The 25,052-nt window shown below is 40.7% G+C and overlaps 1 protein-coding gene across 2 annotated transcripts in view; it reads right to left on the bottom strand.

Moving 5' to 3' along the window:
- adkb (adenosine kinase b) overlaps positions 1-25,052 on the bottom strand; it is a 173,325-nt gene that overhangs the window by 29,374 nt on the left and 118,899 nt on the right. For both annotated transcript variants that reach the window (XM_074662948.1, XM_074662949.1), the window contains exon 7: positions 22,690-22,860. In XM_074662948.1, the coding sequence (XP_074519049.1) occupies positions 22,690-22,860 (171 nt within the window). The remainder of the gene's footprint in view (positions 1-22,689; positions 22,861-25,052) is intronic.

The following is a 25,052-nucleotide window of genomic DNA, read 5'->3' as shown; positions in this document are numbered from 1 at the left end:
GTACTTTTGACAGATTTCGGTCGTTACCTATAAAAGTACCTAATTCTGTACCCATCCCCCCGTGCGCTTCTTACTTTTTATGTATATACGTCCAGAGATATCTAGATCCAGTGACCAATTTCACATGTATTCACTTATAAAGTCAAAAAAAAGGTTGACACATAAACTTAAAGCTACTTTTTCTACAGAGAAAATTCACTCGACTTTAGCAAGTTGTGGATTTGCTTTAGACCCAAAAAGGTACCTGAGAGCCATAAAAGTTAAAAAAAAAAAAAAAAAAAAAGGCTAAATTTTCTAGCTTCAGTTCTAGCTAATTCTCACCCAAGTGGTAACCTCTGGTCTAAGAATGAAAAAGTGCTAAAATCTGCTGTTTGTTGAGTGTCTGCTTTAGGCTGGCTCTGGAAGTACAGGAGATCTCATACACATAGAGACAAAAGAAAAGTTTTCAAAGCAGAAATTAACCTATTTACAGCCTGGTATAAAAACATTTCCTGTCTGGATCTCTAATTTTACTATCAACACACACAGTGTGTGTGTGGGGGGATGTTTCTAACTCAGCGGTTTAGAGGATATCAAGATCGCAAGCTCGCCCAATCAGAGGTAGTGCTCACATCACGTGACCGACAGGGGCCCTGTAGCTTTACGCAAAACCCTTGCCACCACCAATATGGCCACTATAGCTGATGTGCTTCATTTTCTGTTTTAGAAACAGATGATTGACGTCGGGGAGACTACGCCCATGTTTTATACAGTCTATGTTCTCACTTCATTATGGCTACCTCATGTGCAGCCATTAATCAATCACTGTATTTCTTTTATATACAGTTATCTATTTGGTGCTAATATGCTAAATCAAGTTTTAAGAAGTTTTGAAACCTTTAGACTTGAGGGTCAGTTGGAATTTAAACCTGAAACTGGGACCATTGTTCGAAAACCATCCATTAAATACAATAATACCACAACACAATGTGTAGCCAGACAGTTGTAGATTGCCATGGCGGTCTTTGTTGTCAAACTGTGCTTACTAGAGGAGAACTAATTATCAGATCTAGTCAGAAACTACAAATCAGTTACTATGAGGGTCTTTTGAGCTAAATAGAGCCTGACGAGGTCATCACGTTTCAAATACTTCACCAAATAATCACTACTTACACATATACAGTATATAATGATGGCAGAGAGCATGTTTTCTTCATAGCCTGTGTGTTAGTGTAAGACATCACTGAGGCGAGTCAGACAGCTTCTATAAACGCTCAGTAAAAACAACATCTGGCATTCAACTCAAGCGTTTCCAGCTAGATTACTACAGCATACATTACAGGGAGTGTGTGTGTGTGTGTGTGTGTGTGTGTGTGTGTGTGTGTGTGTGTGTGTGTGTGTGTGTGGGTGGGGGGGTGAATAACTAATCACAGTGATGGCATCAGTGGGGGACTGTTAGCGCCCTTGACACGGCCTCTGGGTCACAAACATGACTCCTCCTAGATGTCAGGACGTCAACCCTCAGCACGAGTCCCGAACAGGAAGGTGCCACCTGGATGATATGTGGGACGATAACACGATCACGCTAGCTGATAGCACCCCGCTCACGCTGGTTTGGAAGGAAGGCGGCCGCCTGCTACTGTGCAGGACAGATTAGGAGGAATAAATCACCTGTACTGAGCCGTCCTGGAGCTCCCAGGAGAATGCAGCAATCCTGCTCAAGCATGACGTGCCACAAACATGAGGGTAAACACACGCTGAGCAACACACTCCGCTTTTACTGCCTCTGGGAATTTACTCAACAACAACTGATGGCATTTCACTTTCCCCTTTACCGAGCCATTAAGTGGCGTGTTTCATCACTACCTGGTTATTTTTCTTACATTTGGGAGAGTTTGTGCAGGTTCAATCTATGAACCCTGTTTTTTTTCTTCTCACTGATTCACATTTGACAGCTTGGCCAAAAAACTGAAGCGTCCTTTTACACCCAGATATGTTACTTCAGGTTCATCTTCTTTATGGTCTTGCAGCAAAGTTGTAGAAGAAGCACACAGACACAAAAAAGGAACACCTGCTTGAGTTTTTCATTTAAATAACTCCATTATTTCTCCCTCTACTTTGCCCACTGTTCACCAGATGGTGTATTGTTTTGAGATAGAGCATTAACATTTGCACAACCTTCTGCGGTGCATGAGATGGTATTAATTTTCTACTTGTATCAAACCCCTCTGCTAGCCTCGGGATATGTTCATTATATAATGCAACGCTGTACACCCCAATGTCACTTGTGCTTAGAAGTGACATTGTTATTTTTTTGCCCCCATCCATATGCATGAAAAGAGAATATTTGCTTAAATGACATGTATGTTTCTGTGTTTCTGTTCCAGGATAACCCAGCAGCACAGATGTACACGCAGAGTTAACTGAATCCGTTTGATAGCTGAAGGGTTCTGATTTTTGAAAACAGCCGTTATGTCTTTCTCTTTGTTTTAAGTTTCTAATTGTGTTATGCAGACTTTTGGCAACACTCCATTTCAAGCTTGATTTAATCTCGCAGGGTGGTTAAACTCTGAGCTTGTACTCCTCTCGATGCTGATATGGACTTATGTAAATGGATCATATTGGCTGAGACAAAGCAGATAAAAAAATGATTCTCTTGATTGATTTTACTCAGTTTAGGCGAAACTTTTTCAGGGCTCCTTACTGCAGAATCCAGCTTCCTGTTAAAACTTCTGCAGATGTCAGAAACCCTTTGATAGCCGAGAGACACCAAGGTTGGCAAAATGCACTAACTCCCCAAACTTTGATGCTAATTAATCCGAGCAAAGAGCAGTGTACAAACATTCAGGTAGCAGCTTCTCATGTTGAGCTTGTACTGGTTAAGATGACAAATGTTCTTCAGGGCTAATCATTTCAGCCGGAGATAATTAAAGTGAGTAATAAGGTGACGCGCCAAAACTTGTCAGCTGTCTGGATTTTGTGCTCTCTTCAGTCGGTGTCGGTTCTCAGCCAAACAACTTCATCAGAGTGATGTGTCCTCGCTTTAGCAGATTGCATCATGTCGTTTTGAGGATTTGCATTCTCTCATTTAATCCTGCCTTGCAGTTCTTATGACAGGGAAATAGATGTTCAAGTTTCCTTAACTGCACATACCTTTCTCTGATTATCTTCTCAGTGCTACTTTTAAATCAAATAACAACACACCATATGAAGGTATTATTAGTGACAGAGTTTTATTAGCATTAGTAAATGTTGAAAACTCCTCCTAAATAAAAGGTCCAAAGCCCACATGTCCAATAAGATGATCATTTGTATCCTGTGTTAACAAGATAATTATCTTGTAGGTAGGTTTAGGTATCAAAAACTGGTTTTATCTTAAAACCCCAAATTTCTAATATTTGCAGATTCAATAAGGCAACTGAATTTCCTTTTTTCAGTTCCTAAGAGCAACATAAATCTTCCTACTGTTTTAATCTTGTTTGCATAAGGTAATTATCTTATGCAAACAAGATTTGAGTTCAATACATATTACTCAAATGCCAAAGATAATAAGTCTCTGTGCATAATGGTTACCTCAAGCGCTCAAACTATTATCTTGTGCACACATGTTGATAGTCCCACAAGATACAATTTGGGGAGCACAAAGGAATGATCTTGTACAGTTTTCTTTGTTCTGTCAAAAGAAATGTTATTTTCCACAAAAGAACAACTTGAATGAACAAGATGATAACTTATTCACACAAGGTAATCATGTTGTGCAAAACAAAGTACACCTTAAGTGCACAAGATTTTGTGGGCTTAGGACAGTTAGGTGCATGAGGCTAATTTTTTTGGGGAAGAACAAGATAATCTTGTTGTGCATTTTTTTTATGTGTGAAAAAAAAGTTAAAACACAAAACCATAAATTATTTGAGAAGGATAACAACTTTTGTATATAAAATAAATGATTATCATTACTTTGTGTGCACAAGATGACTATCTAGTGTACATGAGTTAAAAATGATAGTGCTAGTGCTAGAAGACCCAAGATAACTACTTGTGTCCAGAAAATGAGCTTGTGCACAAAAAGTTTGCAAAAGGTGGTTTTCTAGTGCAATGAAAATTTGATCTTGTGTGCACAAGCTTTTACACTGGGTGTAAAAGACTTTCACTCTGTGTGTTTTTTTGTAGAAAAAACTTTTCCACAAGAAATGATAACTTCTTTGATCTAACTCATAATCCTGTGTTTACAAAATGATTGACTCTGCAAGATGACTATCTTGTGCGCAAAAGATAAAAAAAATTGATACCCCCAAGGCCTCGATCCAAGAGGATGCCTGCTACTTTTTTTTTTGCCTATATCATATGCTCTGCTAATAACATTACCTTTAGTTAGCTGTCATGTTAGCTCATAAAAGCTAACAATAGCTAAAGAAACTTTTTGATTTTGCAAACTTGTATCAATGTACACTAAAGGAGGACATTCAGGTAAGCAATTTAAAACAAATCAAGGGATACAAACTTTTCTGCAAACTACTAGTTGTCTGGAAACAATTAATACAGAACTTTTAAAATAAAACTGATGATTTTCAACATTTATATGTATTTAAGAATTTGATTGGATCAAGCTTTAAAGCTCCAGTGAGCATTTTTTAGCTGGTTACAAAATAGACCGAAATGAACTCTAATGTCAATTTGTGACTTATAAAAGCTTACTAGACAATCAGGAAGAAGTGCTTTTTTAACTTCAAAAGATTACTTCCTTCATGACAGGGTAAGTGTCAGACACAGTGGTTAAAACATACTGCTCCAATTCACTTCTTTTGGCATTGTCCTAAATTTATGTTCTCACAGAATGGCTTCTTTTTTATTGGAAAAGAAAGAAAATATCAAGTGATATGTAAAAGGAATAAGGGAGACTGCTTGGCTACAGGGGGCGCCAAAACTGTCAAAGTGAAAACTCTTCACAGGAGCTTTAAATGTATCCAGTATGGATAATTTTAGATGTTCTCCAGCCATCAGTTTTTGACTGACTGAGTGACTGATGTCAAACATTTAGGACAAACTGTGTTTTAATTCAAGGTAATACATCTTTACTCTGCTGCGATGCTTGGTTTGCCACCTCTTCAGCACTAGACGTTTAAAAATGTGTGACAATTCATTAGTCAGTACAGAAGTGAACCAGAAAAAGCGCAGGGTCAACCTATGCTTTCATGTGACCAGTTCCAACAGTGCCCTTGCCTGCCAGTCCATTAAACAGCCGTAGCAACAGCCTGTGCTCCCATCTATCTCAGTCAGCCTACAAGGGCAGGAGAGCGTTCTCTTAGCAAGCCCACAGGGACGACAGCAGCACCTCCAGCACAGGTCCAAAGGTTAAACAATCGGAAACATGTGGAGTACATAAATATAACCGCAGATAGCAATCTCAGCATGGGAAAGCAGGGTTTGCATAAGGGACTCAGAACAGAGGATGTAACCTCAGATAGAGGGGAGGGAGCGGGCAGGCATTCAGACGGCCTGGTGGGGCTAATAGAATCTGAGGCAGCGGCGGCGGTAGCAGCTTTGTGCAGGGGGAGTTAGTTATCAGGCTGATGGCCTTATCAGTGCGGAGGGTCTCTATCACACATCTCACCTCTGGGCTCGAACAAGGGGTCAACACACGACGTCAGACTGCTGGAGACTGGCTATCTCTCAAGGAAGACAAGACTTTGGATTACTTCAGGATGTCTGCTTTCTAGTTTAAATCCACAAAAGTTGATCAAGAAAAGGCAATAAGAGTCTCCTGAATAACACCACTGAGGGGGAAAAACAAGCTTTTAACACAAGTGAGAACTCATTTTGTCCTCAAGTGAAGTTTTACCTCTGCTTCACTAGGTTTTATTGATTGTTTGGAAGTTTGTTCGGTCAAGGTCCACCTTGATTGAATTTTTCAGGATCCAGGACTTCCACACTTAGATTAGTGTTTTTTTTAAGTCACGCATAAAAAGCAATCTTAGCACCAGCTATTTGGGAACGTTTTCAGGGTCAATACATCGAATTATCTACAAAGTTAATAAAAGATGTGTTGTGGTGGAAAAGCGAGGTGGAGAATTGTTCAGCGTTTGTGGAGATTAAATCCTGTAAATACCCTCTTGTTAAAGCTGCTGCTCCAGGCTTTAAGAGTCCTATTTTTCTTAATATGTAATAGGATCCTCGTAAACACGGTGTTATGTGCCTTTGCTTTAACAATACGGGCTCTTTTCTTTGGTTTCTGCTGGAAGAAAAGTGATGTTCACTTAAGAAAGTAAAATACAAGAGTCATTTAAAGCAGTTTGCTTCCATTGCAAGTGACGTTTTATCGCATTGAAACCCACATTCACAGTCCTGATGAACCAAATATGTCGGATTAAACAGCTGTTTAACTTTTTGACTCTTATTTTAAATGTTTCATCTTGGAGAATGTTTGTGTTGTTATGCTTTTGGATATGGCATATTTGGGGCTGGGAATTGTTTATAAATTGTTGATACTGGTTACTATACCGCTACAGACACCGATACTGATACTGATACTGATACCTTCACTTTGATACTGATTCCTGAGCAATACCTTTTTTGGTACCATTTTTATAATGTAAATCTTAACAAACAGAAAATAACATTACACATTTGTACAAACCTTGAGTCTTATTTTTCAGCTGCATTATTTTTCCACTCAGAGCAGTTTTCAGATAAAAAAATCAACAATAAATAATTGCCTGTGCAAAAGAACAGTTGCAAACAAGCAACTGAGTGTACTGAGTTCACCCTAACTTTCTGCTGATTTTTTTTTCTTTTAAGTCATAATAATCTTCCTTTATCCACGATTGGGACCGCCAAAAAATGGCCAAAAGAGACAAGTGTAAGAGTGAGTCATTTGCTTGCAGATGTATTCTCAGGCTGCAGCATACCTCATTGATCATATGTGGTGTCTGATTGCTTGTACTCGTGCGTGAAGTAGAGACGGACGGATACACTTTTTTACATTTTGATCTGATCTATTAAAATTTAATTGTGCCAATACCCAATTCACGCCAATACAGTAGGCAAAATTTTCAATTTCAAGCCATTTATTAAATAGCGTTGCAACAACCTGAGTGCAATATGTAATAGCATGGTATGTAGGGATGCACAGATCCAACTTCTCTGGTTCCGATACCGATACCGATACCGATACCGATACCGATACCGATACCGATACCGATGCCTGGGCTTTGGGCATCAGTCCATACCAATACTGATCTGATACCAGTGTTAGATAATAACCTGCATGCCCTACTGTGGGATAAGACTGGTAATGCTTTGGGTAAAAGGCAAAAAATGAGTAGATGAAAAACTGAAGTAAATATTTATTTAGAATATAGAATTTTCAAATGTTTAGCACTATTTTGGTAAAAAAAAATGCTTCAGAATGTACAGAAATTCTATTCAAATGTAGACTTTTATACCCTGTGGACTGGTAATGCAGCAAAAAAAAGTGCTTCAAAGAGAACATTTTAAATAAAGTAGCCAAGAGCGCCAGTGAAAAAAGGCATGAAGCTGTTTGCCTGGATGGGGCACTGATGCACCGATACCCGATACCAGGATCAGTATCGGTGCATCCCTAGCATGAAGTGTATCTAAGTGTTTGGATAGGGTAGGGGCTCAGTGCTGCAGCCTGTGCAGCTTGTGCTGGAGATCAATACGTGCTCCAAACCCCAAAGAAGTTGCTAGATTTGTCGGTAGTCGCTTTTTTCCACAAAAAAGACACTAGTGGGGTCTGAACTGTTGCTAAATAAAGAAGCAAAGTTGTCAACAACCTCCATGCCGCGTAACTTACAGCCAATCAGGGGTGCCATTATTATATCTCAAACACATGATTCACCCTTTGGGTACCAAAGACACATGGCATGTTTTTACTACCAAAGCATTTTGGTCAGTGCCATAAAACAGGAGTCTCAAACATTTTTGGACTATGGACCCCTTTCTGGTTAGGCTTTTTCCAAAAAACCCTCTGACAGTAGCAATAATTAGCTTCATATTAACACTTGGTATTAATGAACTATAAAGTATTTTGCAACAATAGAACTGGGCTACATCTATACTTTCCAAGTAACTCATTTTACAAACTTCCACAAAAAGTTACCTCCGAAGCAGTGGTGTGCACAAAGGGGGGGCAGTGGGGGCAGTCATCCTCCCTTGTGGCCCAATTGTTGAAAAACATCCACTGAAGTGACCTTTCACTTTAGTGGAGGGGCCAAAACCTATGTGAAAGTGCCCTCCTGGTTGAAAAAAACACACTTGACTGGCTCCTTGGGTTGCAAAAACACACTATATGTGCCTCTTAAATCTCGTTTTCAACCCTGCCCTTAGAAAGGTCTGTACACTGCACCATCGTGTTTGAAGTTTTTTTTTGTTCTGTTGATGCACATTATGAAGTGATAAACATGTCACCGTCATATGAGAGTTGATCTCTTGGCACAAAACTAAACTGAGCGGGAGTATTAAAAAGAAATTAGCTGATTTGATACACTTTTTCAATGATAAAGGAAACTTTTACAAATGTTTTTAAATCATTTCATGGACCCCCTAGCAATGGTTCAGGGACCCCACTTTGAGAAACATGACAATAAAAGAACCAAAGTTTGGTACCCAGCCCTAGGCATACTTGACGTTTTCGGACACACAGCTTTGCCTGGGGTTGATAATGATACATTTAGATTTGTCTCCGTCTTTGTGAATATTCTGCATTCAAACTTTCCAACCAAACTTCATTTCAATCCATCAGTATCTCACAGCTTGTTATCCACTAAACTCTGCAGACATGTGGTTGCAGGCGCTGCAAACAAAAAGGTCAGGAAAAGCAAACTGCTTTTTTTTCCCCCTGCACCGAGCTGTCGAGAACAGTGACCATGCCCTCCTGTGTATAATAAACATATGAGCATTTGGCCTGCTCTATTTACCCCCTAATGAGAAACAAAGATCGGCTCTGGAGGGACTCGCACGCTTCAGACAATGAAAAACCGGCGCAGGGAAAAAAAGGCTCTCAGAGTAATTCAAACCATTTGTGCGCACAGGGGACATGAGAGCTTTGTCTGGATAAATTGCCCATGCAAAAAAAAATTGAGATGATGTCCAACATGTTGTCTGCTGATGTGGTATGAGATGGCCATTTGCCTGGTAAAAAGCTGCACGGAGGGCAGGGGGCCTTTAACAACGAGGGTGAATGATTTCCCAATGATGCACACAGCTAACCTGTTGGAGCCGTCACGCAGACACAGCCAAAACCACTCCTGTGATGAATTTTTGAAATGTAACTGAAGAGCTGTCTTTTGATTTGGCTTACGTCGATACCTGACTCAGAGTTTTTAACATTCTTTTACAAAAGCTACATCCTTGGTGAGTCATTTCACAGTTTTGATGTTTTTTTTCAACCAACTTTCATTTTATTGATTTCACTTTTTAGTTATTTATTTTATTCAAACGTTATTGCTTTGTCTGTTATGAATTTCTTTGTCTTTCTGAATGTCACCAGTAGTCAACTTTTGTTCTTATTATTTTGTCTTTCTTACAAAAGATGGCTGATGGTGCTGTATAGGCTCAAAAGTTTCCATCTGGAGAAGCAAGCTGCGCATTCAGAAGAGAGGCATGTTTTAAAATACATACACCAGGGTTTTAAAATTGCAACAACAATAACATTTAGAAAGCAGAATAAACCTGCAAATACAATTTAAAAAGATGCAGTCAAAAAATCAACAATCAAGGAAACTTTTGTAAGAAAAAAATGCTTAAAATACATTCACCCTAATAAAGTCTTCCAGGCCCATAGGGGGCACTGTTGTGACATGGTTTTCTAGAACAGTGTTGAATGTTGGTCTGTGCCCCCCCCTAGTGGTCTGCCTATACCTACATAAGCAGTGTTATTCATAATGGCTGAATACACCAGATGCATCTGCAGTCCGTCTCCGCTCCATCACTGCGACGGATCAGATAAGTTTCCATTCAAGACAATGTATCAACTTACGCTGGATCCATTCTGTTACAGTTCATCTGCGTGGCCAGTCCGTCATGTCACAGGTAATACCCAGCCATCCTATTTTTGACGGACGCAGAGCTGTGACACATAAATTCAGCGTAGGGAAGATCGAGTGGAAGGGTCAGTTGGTATTTAGCTTGACTACATCAACAAATGGACAAAACAGGTGGAGTCAGACCAGGAGTCAACAGGTTTGAGGTTTTACAGCCCAACATGAACAATGAGAGACTTATCAATGGAGTAGGGGCTTCTCTCATGACTCCAGCTGTTTGTCAGTCATGTGGCTTGCTGGACTGAACTCACAGCCAGTGTGAGTTCACAAACGCAGTCAACACGCAACGGAACGGAGTAAGACTGTAGACGTATCTGATGTATTTGAGGCACGATACTGGCTGCTATGTTTATGATGCTGTTGAGGTCTATGGGGAAAGAGAGAAAGATCTGATACGAGTTTTACGCCGGAAATACACACGCTCCATTGTGTGTTGGCTACATGTGCCAGTCAACACACACTGGCTGCGTGTTCAGGACAGCCAGATAGCTGGAGTCACAAGACCAAGGAGTTCCCGCACTTCCCCCTCGATGATGAACTGGCACTCCTTATGCTGGTTTGTTGTAGTCGTCAAGCTAAATGCCATCTAGTTTTGGCACGGTTTTACAGTAGTTTCTGAGTTTCAGTCACTCTTGATCTGTCCCATAGTAAATTAACGCGTCACAGCTCCAGCATCTAGCATAAGTAGGATTGTTGTGTATCTGCTGCAACTTGCCGGAGCAGGGATGCAGCCCGACCACAACAAAGCTAAACCAGTGTGAGTTGACATATTGACTTAAATGGAAACCTATCTATTCCAGTGCTGTGACAGAGCAGTGTCAGATCAGAGATGCCAGAACGGGGTCTTTGCATGATTATTATTATCTTTATTTTTTGGCTGGGATATGTGGTCCTTGGTCTGAAACAGTTTGAGGCACACTGGTCTAGAATGTCGTTGATGAATATAGGAACACATTCAGTTTGTGTCCTCTACAGGCACCACAGGATGCAACAGGAAGTCTGTCCTACCTGTGGTAATCAAACTGTACAAATCCCTCTGAGTATCACGCCATTTAGCACAAACTCATTTTTGTCCTTTAGACAGTCTCATCTAATCTAATTGAGCAATATCTATCATACATAATATGAATTCTTACAGCTTTGCTTTTGTATATATAACTTTTAAATTTTGGAACTTTGGTGCATAGCTTATTCTAGGTAATTTAAGCGTCTTTTCTATTTAGTATTAGTCTTTTATTAATATTCCAATATTAAGCATTATTGTTAATGTATGCCATTCTAATGACTGAATTTCCTTCTTAAAATAGACTAAGGACTTATGATACAGATCAAGAAGACCAAACTCTAAGACCCTTGAAGTAGACCCATCCTAGCCTTTGCATTCTTAATATTCTGTCTTTATGTTTTTTGTCAATCACTGCTTATTGTACTTTAAACTTTTGCACTTTTCAGGATTTAGCTCTAAGTTACAGCTTATTCGTCAATCAACTTGATGGAAATCTTTTGATCTGTTGAAGTGTGTTTTGACCTCAAAGGCTTCTGTACTTTGTTTTGACATAAAGTATCCTGCACTGAGTGTTTTTAAAAGAGAGATTCTTTGCAAACTGGGCTGAATTGAACCTAAAGTGCATGATGAAAAACAAGCATCTTGTTCAGTTCGAGTGGGTGAAACAAGCAGATTGAGCGGCGTGACATTTCCAGGCTAAACTCATAGAATTCATGATCCCTGGCTTGAGACAAATTAATGTGTTACGGTTGGTTAGATTGTGCTTGTTGATTGTGTTTTTGTCAGTTTCTTATTCAGAGTCTTCCAACCATGACAGGAATAGGGGAATCCTCCAAACCACACTGGAAAACATGACTGTATAGCCTGGACTGTGGGAACACAATCATGAGCAGACAAAGGCCAGGCCGGTCCTCCCGCCAACTCTGTGTGGATGAGAGGATTGGAGAAGAGGGGGGGAAGCGAGCGTCCAGACTCTGCACAGCAGTGAATTAGGGGGGAGGACAGCCATGTGGGTTGTAAGGCTATCTGGGAAGCCCATTGGTATTCAAACTTCTATGAGACCCCGAGCAATGAGCTGATATCCTGCACTCCCTCCTGCTGTGACAGAAATACACTGGCCTCAGCGCCAGTAGAACGTGGGCACTATTGATCTGCTCCCAGCGCAATATCTCCTCTTACATCCATAATTATTCTCCTTCAGAGGACTCCACCGTGTGCCCCGGCTGCCCCACCGGCGGGCAGGCTGGCTGGCTTTCTATCCGCCCTCCTTGTTAAAGATGCTGTATGGTCTCACATTTCACATCGCACTGCCAGAGACCCCCCTCTCTTAACCCCGACATTTTCAAATATTTCATGGTTCAATCCCAGGGTTGGGGAAGGCGGCTTGGGCACGACACAATTACAGTGGTTAGTCGGACTCCTCTGGTGGAGCCATGCTGGCTCCCAAAGTACCATGACTCGCAAACAGACGGGCCAGGAAAAACAGAGGAATGCTGGAGGGATCATTATTCTTCTGTACTGAATCCTCTCCCTGCTTTTATGCACACAAGGGAAGACTGATGGTTTAATTGTAGCAGATGCAGTGACTTGAAGAGACACTTCATTTGGACTTGGATTGAAACGGTTTCCCAATCTTTCTGTGTGTGAACCTTAAGGAGGAAACACAAAGTAAAAGCTTTCTTTTACGAATAAAAAATTGAATTCCAAAGCAATAAAATGCACCACTGCTCATTTTTAATACACTTAATCCTCACGTGGGAATGACCAGCTTATACCTGATAATTTAAGCTAATTTTAATGAAAACTTCTGGTAGCTACTGGTGCATAAACAACATTAGTGAGACAGCTTGTGGACTTTTACCCACTGTGAAGCATTCATACAAGTATGACAAACGGCATCATCAGAACCTTCCCATCAAGCTATTTAAAACTCTCTGGAAGTGAATCCCAACTTTCCAGTTCTCCTCGTACTTAATGGTTAGCATTTAACGACTTCCAGCCAAGACTTCCTTTGCTGGTCCCAGGAGTAACCCTGTTCATGTGTTGTTGGTAGGTCTCCATCTGACAGTAGACAATACGTTACACAGAGGCTTCAATCTGGCTTCATTCAGTAGTATGAACCTGGAAAAGCGACCCATTTTCATGCCGTAATTTTGAAATTTCAGGGTCTTTTTGCGAAATTTTGCGAAAATAGAAACAATATAATATCTTCATATGGAGATAGTCACATGAAGGGTTCGACTGTTGCTGTTACTTCTGGGCTCCTGTACATGTGTGTCAGTGTCTGTGTCTACCTCAACCCCCTCCTCAGCCTCAAAGTTGATGATTTGGTTGTATCGGGATGTTTTTGGGTCAATCACAGCCCATCCAGTGCGCAAGAGGCTATGCGTGTTGATGGTAGCGAGTGGAAGAAGCTATTCCGAGTAGCTAGGGTAATGGACTTAGCACGGAGGAAGAAAAACAACAACAAAACGCCAATCAGATAAACCTTTTTCCAAAACGAGGGTGACTTTCACTTACTTTCCGGCACTTGGAGAGCAGCTCAGGACAAAGAGCAACGCGAGTTAGCTTTCTGCTAACCCGGTATGTGTCAAACACCCATGATTACCATGTGCTAGTTAAAGAGGGGTATTATGCTTTCCCGTTTTTTCAACATGGCCATGATGCAACAATGCTGGATCTTCGTACCATACCTGTGCACATTTTCAAAACACAACATATTCATGTCTGAGAAATTTCTGAATCTGTCTGAAAACCGGTTGGTGCAACACAAAAAAAGCAGAAGATCTTAATGAGACTTGCTGAAATGATGTCATCACATAAGCATCTCTTAAGTGGTTTAAGACACAATGGAGAGGTGGCTTCAGACACCAAGGTCTGCCCATAGCTCTGTTTGACAGGCTCCAAAGGGCTGGCCAATCAGAGAGAAGGGGGCTTTTAGAGTAGGGGGCCTTAAGCTTATAGCTAAAATAATGTGTTTTAGGCAGAGGCTGAAATAAGTTTGATAAAACATCAGTGTGAGGAAAAACAGAGATTTTATTGTGAGCTATAAGTCATGCAAAGCTACTACAGGGGCACCAGAGGGACATAATAAAGCCTTTAAAAAAGCTAAGTACCCCCACTTTAAGAATTTGAAATCGTTGATCTTGAAATTTAACAGCCACAGCCTAAAGAGATTTTATTTGATTGTACACTCTTTCCTACTTCCTTCCTTTTTTTACCCACCAGTAACACTCAAACATCAAATTAACTCTTCCGCTGGCTGAAATGATTACAGATAGCTGTGCAATAGGTGGATTTAATGTCAAATGTTTCAACACTTTAATCTCACTTTCATTCTGTTTTAAGCCATACTTTATTCTGGGAACTTATAATTAAGTAATTTAATTCATATTTTGTGAATTCGTATTGAAGTGCAGTAAAATCATAAGCATTGGTGCATTAAAGCGAGACAGTCGTGGGTTTGTGCACCTGTGGGTGGAATGGATTTGTGGAGATGAACTGCGTGTTATCATAGGTGTTAAGTGGGTGCATGAAGCATGTGTGTGAACTTTGACCCCATGTGTAACAGAAAATTGGAAACCACTGATGTAATTAAAGAATGGAAGCCAAGACAGTCCTGCTGTAGAAACCTGTCATAGGTCACGCCTGTGAGCTGTGAGCAGTTTGACTAATGAGCGATTGGAGAAAAGTCAGAGAAAATAAACACGCGGTGGAGATGTTCTTCTTAAAAATGATTCCCAGTCTATTTTTGAACCACTGAGCGAGTAATCAGCGACAAATAAAAAATAAGTGAAACAAACCAAAATGAGAGAAGACAGCTTTTTACATTTAGCACATCATCAGAGCTAATGTGCGCTATGACTCATCACACAACTCGCTGACTGTACGTCACACTGAAGGTCAGTGTACTCTGGCACTGAGCGGAAGGCATGTGACTCATCGCAGAAATAGCACATTCAATTAAAATTCAGTTGTGGAAGACACAAAGGAGAGCAGCAGCGGCTAATACTGCATGTCTTTTCCTCCTATGACACGTTGTGATTGTTCCGCTTCGCTTGCTTTCGAGATGCTTCTGTGTTCATCCTCCCAGTTGGCCTGTGGGGCCTTGTGAATAAACACATGGAGGTTAATGTCTCATGTTCTTTGCCGTTCTCTGCAGACAGCTCTGACAGGAGGAGAGGGAGAGGAGAGCCTAAAAGGAAAAGCTGTTCCAGTAATACGCTAATCTGGCTCTTGCGTTTCTTTGTTTTAAGCAGGGAGACGGGATATTTCCCCTGAACAGTACACCTCGGAGTCCGCTGTGGGTGAGCTGTCAAGGGGAAATTCTTCTTGCTCCTATTTTTTCTTCCGTTGCAGAAGAGAACACCCCTCATATCCTAAGGGGCCTTTAGTGAACCTGCCATCATGCTCACATACTGACAGCAGAAAGCACGCACTTCCCGGGTAACGCACACGTCACAGAGGCGATAAACAGCCACAGGCCTCGCCACAGAGATAAGGCTTCCAAGCAGTCTTTCAAACAAACAAAGCCAAGTGACGAATCTGGAGAGATGTTAAGAAATGACGCCGTGTTGTCCATGTATCTCCTCCGCCTGACTTTTCTTTCCATCCTCACAAACACACACATACATTTATATATATACTTGCACTCCCACTTCAGCCTGTCCTGGAAAAATCATTAGAGCCCCCGCCGCCCCACACACACTGCATGCAGATGGAGAAAAATAGGGCTGAGAGCCAAAACGCCTGAGGGGCTTTTCATGACAGTAACCTTCTGTAGAGCTGCTTGTATCCCTCCACCTAGATCAGGCAGAGGTGCTGAGGGATGGATTGGGGAAAATAAGCGAGATAACCATACAAAATATTAGGCGAGGAGGAACATTGGCACAAAGTACAGAGGAGGAAGAAATTTCGTGTCATTTTGCTCTCATGGCCTGGAGAGACGGCGGGCTAAATGCTCTTTTAAAACAGCTTGAACATTGAAATAATGATGGCTCCTTTTCGCCTCGGCAAAGCACATTAATACACAGCCGAATGCCATTTCCACTTTTGTTAAATGGCTCACCTATTGAGTATTCAATTACAATGGCTGTCTCCTGTTGGAAGACGGGGCTGGGACCCATAAAAATAAGCTCCCTCTGAGAGCAGAGCTGCATTGGACGAGGAGGGGAAAGCATTAAAGGCTTCAGCATGGAGGTGCTTTATAATGTGCGAGAGCAACTTGCAGGTATGAGATCAGAGTGAAGAAATACGTTGAAAAATGAGTGGGAAAATATATTCAAAAGGAAATAGATGAATTCATACTCTATGCTGACTTCTGAAAACAGATTGTAGGGGCCTGCAAGTTACAGTTATGTTCAACATCTATAAATATGCATTGAAATGCCAGTGTTGCCAATATAAAGGGAAAGGCGTTCCATAATTAGCACATGACAGACTACAAGCTTATGACTATGAGCTTGTGGGATGTCACAGAGACCAGGACCAGACCAGGGTTGAGAGAAATGACCACCACAGGAAAAAAAAACTTCAGGTGACATGGCAGGTAACTAGGATTAGCTAGCAGTATCCCTGTTTAAACCATGTCAGGGCTCAAAATAAGCTACGTAACTAGCTCTTTAAACAAAAAATCAAATCTCAACAAGTAGACTAGCACCAGGAAAACATTCGACCCAAATTGGTTGGTCAAGTGTGGCTAAGATTAGCACAGCTAATCGCTGGTAGTGCCAGTGTTCTAACTCTCACATTGGCATGTTTGCGTCCACATCCCTGTGCTGGTTACGCCATGAATCATATAAAACTTAATCTCCATCCCCTAAATCAAAATACAACCATCTGTCATCTGTACTTGTTTACATCCAGGTAGTAGAGCATTACAGTCTTTAACTGGAGCTACAGCCCCAGCTAGTGGTAGGGGGCTGCGCTACAGCTTAGTTACCAACATTTCAGGCATACATTATTAAAAATATTTATATTGTTTAAGCTGACTGATAAGTTATGTGCCAACAACCAAGTGTGACAATGTTTTATTATTTAGTCGAATAAACTTTTCTAATTACAAACATTGCATTGGGGCTTATTTTGGCTTTCCGAAAGTAGTTATCATACATAAAAGGATATATGAGTAGAGGCTGGGAGTTTTCATATCAATCCTTCACAGCAGCTAATGGCTAAGTACCAGCTTATGTGTTTTTGTTTTGTCTTGTTTTCTTTAATGGCACGATGTTTCATGGTGCCACCACTGACTTTAATGAAAATAGTTGGTGACATTGTAGACCAAATTTTGATAAAAAGGTGGAGCCAAGGAGGCCTTTTATCTCCCTTGTTGTGGAAATGTTTGTTAAACTTTAAGCCTGTCTATCATCTTAATGATGCATTATAAAATATGGCTAACTGAGACAAATATCAGCTGTTTAAGGCTCAAGTGTAGTTAATTTAGCCGTCATGCACAATATAATACATAAATGAAAATTTGAGGAAGCCCAATAATGAGACACAGAAGAAATAGATTAATGTGTGAACAAGCTATTTCAAAGACACTTAGGTTTGCTGATAACAATCACTGCGCTGAGATTAAGCCAGAAGATTTCCCCTTCTTTGAATTAAAGGATACAACATCCATGATTTCCAAAAAGAGTTAAACTGCATCTTTGCTGCAGTGACACTTTGTTGATGGTTTTCTTTGTTTGTGATTTTTTTTTCGTTATGATTATTTTGAGCCCATGCTGTGATTTCCACTGCAGAGTCATGTCTGTTTTTATGGAGTGCTGTCTGGGGCCCTGAGAATCACAGTCATTTAGTGTCATTAATCTCCTCTTTCGGTTTTGGACAGATTCTTTTAAAATACTAACATTTTTTGTGACGTTCCATTAAAAAAAAAACCTTGAAAGTCAGAGTTTTACAAATTCCTGAAAGTTTGTAACAATTTGTGAAATTTGCAAATGAGCATGAAAAGTTTGTTAAAAGCAGATCAAAAGCCACATTTGTTCGTTGTTAATTTGTTTTTGTTTTCTTTTGTTTTATTTAATGGCACTTTGTTTCATGGTGCCACCATTGACTTTAATAAAACTAGTTGGTGACATTATAGCCCAAAATGTTAATCAGAAGGTGGAGCCAAGGAGAACTTTTATCCCCCTTGTTTTGGAAAAGTTTGTTGAACTCTTAGCCTGTCTATCATCTTAATGATGCATTATAAAATATGGCTAACTGAGACAAATATCAGCTGGTTAAGGCTCCAATCTAGTTTAATTTAGCCGTCATAGTTGGACCTCATTTGCTTTTGGCTAGCCAGTGGACATTTGAGGAACTGCAGGTTTTCTTTCTTTTTTTTTTTTTTTTTTTAATTTCCTTGAGTTATTTTTTTCAGGCTTTTGTGCCTTCAATCAGAGAGGATGGGGGAGTGGATAAAGTAGTTAAAAAAGGTGAGAGTGGGGAGTGACATGCAGGAGAGGAGAGAGGCTGCAGGTTGGATTTAAACCCTGGTCACCCACTGAGACACCCCCCCAAAGTTAGTAATAATAAATATTATGCATCAGTAAAAATAGACTGGTTTCAGTAGTTGCACTGAAAGCCGCCGCTTTATCCTCTAAATTATTGCTCTGATAACTTGTAAAACACGAGAAATCAATGAAGAACTTTTTCAACAGCCTTTCTCTGACAAAGCTCCGTCTCATGCTGTAAAAAATTTAACCTGCAAGTTGCTCTCTAACGGCAAAGAAGCAAACCAGTTGTTCAGTATTGACTGTGGGGTGAAAAAAAATATTAAGCTGCTGATGTGCTGCACCCGTTTAATAAGCGAGCACAATTGTACAGATAAAAAGCACACATTAAAGGATCTAAATTGAGAGAGGCATGAATCCTGGCTTTAAAAAAACATCAGTCAGGGTGATTAATTCATCCCTGATTAATCGTTCCATTTGTCTATGATACGTCTAATATTCCACAATACAAATCTGCCAGTAATGGTCCAATCCTTTCCCTCTATTGTGTGGTTTTATCTCTTATGCTCAAATAGCAAAAGCAAATTGTGGCTAATTTTATCGGTGAATCCACTGGCATGTGGTTTTTCCAGCGGTAATGATTCCCTCATTCGGGCCTAATTAACTGCAGCCATTAAACGAAGGGAAATGTAATGCCCTGGGTTCCATGTCAGGTAGTCAGAGGAGGACAGCACAGGAGGACTCAATTAAGGCCCGCGCTGTTCCCAGGTTATCACACGACATGTTTGCCAATTAAGTGAAGTAGTGTCTGATGTCTATGTGTCTCCATCTCAGAGGGCCTAGCGACCAAGAAACGGCGTCGTTAGCCCCCCCGTACTCCCCGTCCTAAAGGAACAGACACTACACTATGCCCCAAAAAGGCAGTAATTACAGGATGGATGGGAGACTGTTATATAAGTACGAGGCTACAGATAGAACGAGGAGGGCCTGCTGATGCCAGGTTTCAAACAAGTACCAGCAGGATCGAGTTACAGCAGTAAGGGCAGACTCAGTCGGAAACGCTTTGACACCAGAGGCAGGCGAAAACAAGGCAGGAAGAAGAGGCTATTGACATTTTCTCCGAGTCGGTGGTGTTGTTTTGGAGTTCCGAACGATCAAAAGGGAATTATGATTCCACTGAAACAAGATCCGAGTCCTGGCAAATAACGCAGCACTCCATTCTGAAACACTTCAATCTCGCCTAAAATTATTATTAGTCACTTTAAAAGCATGAGAGCTGCTTTAAAACATATTTTTCCCCAAGTGTGTGTGGCTGTGTATCGTGACTCAGTGAGTGTGGGAGAGGAAGGCAGAGACAGGCAGACACATTAGCCTTCCCTTATGGCTCTTTCTGCAAGGCTATAGGAGTCAGTCTGCATGATCCTGACTGTCACTGACTTGTTATGAAAGCATCGCGGGCGGAGGCTGATCCATCACTTTGGGGGATGGAAGTTAGGGTGAGAGGACGGCCGAGGGGAAGAGGAGGGGGGGTGTTGGATGGGTGAGCGTAGGCGAGGCAGCCCTGTTGCCTGTCACTCACCATGCACCGCTGCATGACCGCCAACCTTGTCTGGCTTGTGCACAATGGGAGGTCCAGGGCTCGACTGTATGAGCAGTCATTCCCCGCGCCCTCCTCCCAGCAGCCAGCACAGAGGAAGGCCAAAAGGAGTCAAAACACTCTGGACAGGCATTAGTCCTATATAGACCCTGGAAGACCTCACTGCTTGAGGCAGCTGAGCCAGTGAATATCTGCTCTGTTTCCCACTGAATCTCTTATTTTGGCGGGGTTCAAATCCGCAGAGCAAGCCCTGACAGAGACTCTGAAAAGATAATCTCCTTCAACAAACATGCATTGCAATTATCTGGAGTCATTAAACTGTAATGACTGGAGGTGTGAGCAAACTTCTTAAGCAAACAGTTACAGTACCACCCACCCGAAAATACATAAGGCTTGCAAAATGTACACCGAGGTTTAGGAGACAGAATCGTTCCTCACAGCAATTAGAGAGCCAGAGAGAGAGGGGTGCATATGTAAAAAGAGGTTTTATGTCGGGAGAGGAAAGAAAGGAGGGAAAAAAGCTGAAGTCAGCAACAGCAATAAATCCTCAGATGCTGAGCAGTTCCTTCCAGTTGTGTCCTGGTCTGTGGACCCCATCTTTAAACCTGGAGACAGGGCTCTGTTTAGTAGCTTTAGCAGCAGGGAGCCAGCCCAGTCCGCTCTCTGCCTCCACCCCCGCCATAGGTGCTGTTTGTCCAGGCACTGCCTCCGAGTCAAGCTCATCTGGCCTGTTAGAGGATACTTCCCAGCAGCACCACGGTCCATGACCACAGCTTGACCTCCAGCTGGCTACTCACTTCCACAGGGCGGGGGAAAAATCGATGGATCAAGCGGCATGAAATGGTGACGTGATTGAGATGAATGATTACTGGGCTAATTCCTATTCATCTCTTTATGGGACAGTGATAAGTGGGAAGTTAAATGGGCACTGAAGAGAAATGAGAGCAATGAGTGGAATGAAACAGTGGACATGGCATTTTGATTTTGCTCAAGGTGAGGGGATGTGGTGTTAAACTATAAAGCACTCGGAGGGCACACACTGCAGCTCCAGCTGGCTTTAAATACACTGGTTCAATAATGGAAAATATTCACACAATTAAACTGAAACTGGCTCTTGATCTGCTTTTAACACACCTTTCATGCTCATTTGCAAATTTCACAAATTTTTGCAAACTTTCAGGAATTTGTAAAACTCTGACTTTAAAGGTTTTTTTTTTTTTAAATGGAAATTCACAAAAATGTTGGTTCAAACAATATATACATGGTTTAGGGCAACATATGCTTCAATCCAGACAAAACATTTTTAGGCAAGACCTATCATAAAAAAAAAAATAAATAAATAAAAAAATTCAGGCAATATTTTAGTTTGCATGTATCATAACAGCATGGCTCTGTAGAAGAAGAGTCTGGGTGTTTAACTGGCTTGATTAAATTTGGAGCATCATCACACAACAAATATGAAAACCTGAACCAGGAAAAAACACAGGCTGTAAAAAAAATTGACAGCTCGGAGTGAGGTTCCCATAAAAACTGCTCCCCCTGGTGGCTGGCTGCAGTATAGGTCAAAAACTATCTCTCCCCAGTCACTGCAGATGGGCTGTGATCAAACTTTGGAAAATAAATACACCTGGTAGAAAATTAATTATATATAATTATAATTATTAGCAATTATATATAAATTATATATATATATATATATATATATATATATATATATATATATATATATATATATATATATATATATATATATATATATATATACATATATATATATACATATATATATATACATATATATATATATATACATATATATATATATATATATATATATATATATATATATATATAATATATATATATATATATATATATATATATATATATATATATATATATATATATATATATATATATATATATATATATATATATATATATATATAATTTTTATATATTTATTCATTTATTTTTTTTTATTTGGCAGTTTTGGTCCTCCATAGACTCCTCAGTTCAGAGTGTTGTTAGCAAAAGAGATGATTCAGCACAACAGAAACATGCTCTTGACGTAACTTTTCTGTAACATGTTAACACTTAGCATTTGATGTTTTGTCTTTGCATCATTTTTATATAATTTCATACTTTCAATGGTTTAAAATCCATTATTGTTGTTATCAATATTTGACACAGTGTCCCATCTCAGGGGATTGGGGTAGAACAACACCAACTATACTGATTCTGGCTGTGAATGGGTTTGGCATATTGACCATCTTCGATTCCTTTTTTGACTAACTTGGACGGATGTATCGACCACAGAGTGACACTGCTATGATGACTCAAAACAAACAAAGAGTCAAAATTTTTTTGTGCAGAATCAGACATTCCCATGGTTCCGTTTCCTGGCTCATGGCCTGGCATTCAAACTATCAGGTTTTAAAAAATGAACAGCAACACAACTTAAGGTGTAATATTTTGACCCCTGTTTAAAAAGAAACAATCCTACACAGGGAGAATGCATCAGAGACATTTTTATCAATGCATTGAGTTAGCTAGCTGCTATCTGGTCCAAAGAGGCCAGAACAGATGTCTCATTTCACTTACCGTCTCGTTGCCAAACAAGATGTCGACGTAGGGCATGACCTGCATCAAGGGCTCTTTAAAGAACTGGCTGATGAAAGGCGCAGAGAGATTCATGCAGAAGATCTTGTTGTTAGCTGAAGCGTGCTTCGCCACTTTCAGGATGGACTCCGGGGACACGGTGAGGAAGAACCCCTAAAAAACAAAAATTCTGATTACTTTGGGTCACCTTTTTTTTCAGAATCAAACAATTTAATCTGCACAGCAGCTCCTGTCCACCAGCATTATCCCAGTTTTGACAACACAACGTAAGCCAGAATAGACTTAGTTATAGTGGCCTGAAGCTCAAACACTTGAAACTGCTAATTTGTGGGTGCTGGAGTCTGACAAGGCAATTTTAGTGTGACAAAACTTGGTTCTATTGAAATAACACAGGAGCCAAAATAAAAAAAGAGATGCTGTAGTGCTGAACATTTATCTGAAATGGTTTCTGAGAACATACACAGAGGAACAAAGCAGAGGAAAAAGGGCAGGAAAAAATCCATCTAGGACAAAGCTTGTGGCTGCGCTCCAAGGCTCGTACTGGAGGAAGCAACATGCACGTATCCGATGATAGGGCGAACAAAAGTCTCGTCTGGACTCTCCTTACTTGGAAACAAGAGAGGCAGGTCCACTCATTGTGTGAATGAATACAAATCAGGTAAGAAAACACCTTTGTGTTTCAGGTGGAAACCTGAAGCGAGACTCTCCTGCAAGCCACACAAAACACTCCTCCTTTGATACTGATCTTCTTAACCTTGTTTTTCAGCAACAAGCTGCTCTGTAAAACCACTGTGTCACAATAGGGGCAAAGGGGGAGAGAGGAAAGGAAAGTTTCAGCACAGTGATACATTTAATCTGGCTGAAAAGCTTCCATTGTGGGCTTCAGTGCAGTTCCCATTAAAGCACGATGACATTTGAAGCAGCAGAGGAGCGACCTCTATGAAAAAGAAAAGGCTATGAATCCAGTGAATGGAGGGTGACTTTGTAGTCAATTAAATGAACAAGGCATTACAATACAACCGTGCTACGCAGGTGAACTCTTTATTACATATTCATGCTGTCATCTGCTCTCCAGGCAGACTCACTCCTCCTCTGCAGTCCTGCGTGTCCTGTGGTTTTTTGGAAACGTCTTTAAGTTAAGTCCCAGGTCAGCGCCTGTGGCTGCTGTGTCACGGTACCATCTGTCCAGGACTAAGAAGGTGTTTTAAATGGCCCTGGGAGCACAAAAGCTCCTCACTCTGAGCTAATGGCCCATCACTGACCCTGACATTTTTCTTTCGCGGTGTGCCAACGTGTCAGAGGTAGGGGAGATTGTTTTCTGACACAAATGGTCTTTTTTTGGTCGTTGGAAATAAACTGTCGTGGTTACCGTAACGTTAACGCTGATCAAAGGCCGGCGGCTCGATCAAATATCCTGAGAGGCGGTGAACTTTAAAAGCCATGGCACGGCCTCTCTAATCACACACTGGCTCTGTGTAATTTACTCCCAGCCTCACTCACTTCAAGTGCCACCACCATCGTGTTACATCGCACAGAGCTGCGATACAAACTCAGTCCTTACAGTTATTTCAATGAGATACTAAGATATGATTTAAATAAACCCTGGATGGTCAAAGGATCACATGTTTGTAAGGGATTTCATCAAAGAAGGCCTTAATGCCATCTTGTTTTTTTTTTTTGTTATCAAAATGACCACAATATGATGTCAGGATGGTCATGAACAGCTACATCTGGTGGCAACCTGTCAATCACAGGAAGTCACTCCAAAACAGACTTAAAGTAGGTCAAACACCATAACAGGTACACTGTGAATCAATATTAAAGCTCCTGTGAGGAGTTTTTAGTTGGTTATGACATCAACTGAAATTGATCCCAATGCTTCTGTATGATTCAGCAGCACACTAATCAACAGGACTCCATTTTTATGCATTTTTTTGTATGTCTATAACTGTTGCTGTGGGGTAGGTGTCATAAAAAGTAAGTTTACAGCTTTTGGCTCCATTAACACGTCAATATTTTACCAAAAAAATGCAAAAGATGCAGTGAAAAGATCCTGTGTTTACACAGAAACGCTGAGGGACTGCTGTGGTAGTAGTAGTATGCATGCCAGGCCTGTAGTTGGCGATATAACTGTAGAGTCTTGTGGTAGCCCCCCACTGAAGTATAAGTGTGCTGATCATCTAGCATATAAAATGAGGGCGTCTTTCCTGATTGCAGAAGTGGAGCAACAGATGAGCATTTTGTTGAAAGACAGTCAGAAGATAATGCAGGTTGAGCAGCACAAGCACAACATGGTAAGCCGCCATTTTCAGCGTCGGTGTTATCCCATTCGCACATGGCAGTTT

This window comes from Halichoeres trimaculatus, unplaced genomic scaffold (genome assembly GCF_033239565.1).
Source record: "Halichoeres trimaculatus isolate MK-OKI-2021-1 unplaced genomic scaffold, fHalTri1.1 fHalTri1_scaffold_23, whole genome shotgun sequence".
In the NCBI taxonomy this organism is placed as follows: Eukaryota; Metazoa; Chordata; class Actinopteri; order Labriformes; family Labridae; genus Halichoeres; species Halichoeres trimaculatus.
Note: the sequence above shows the minus strand (reverse complement) of the source record. Positions and strands in the feature narration are given on the sequence as shown.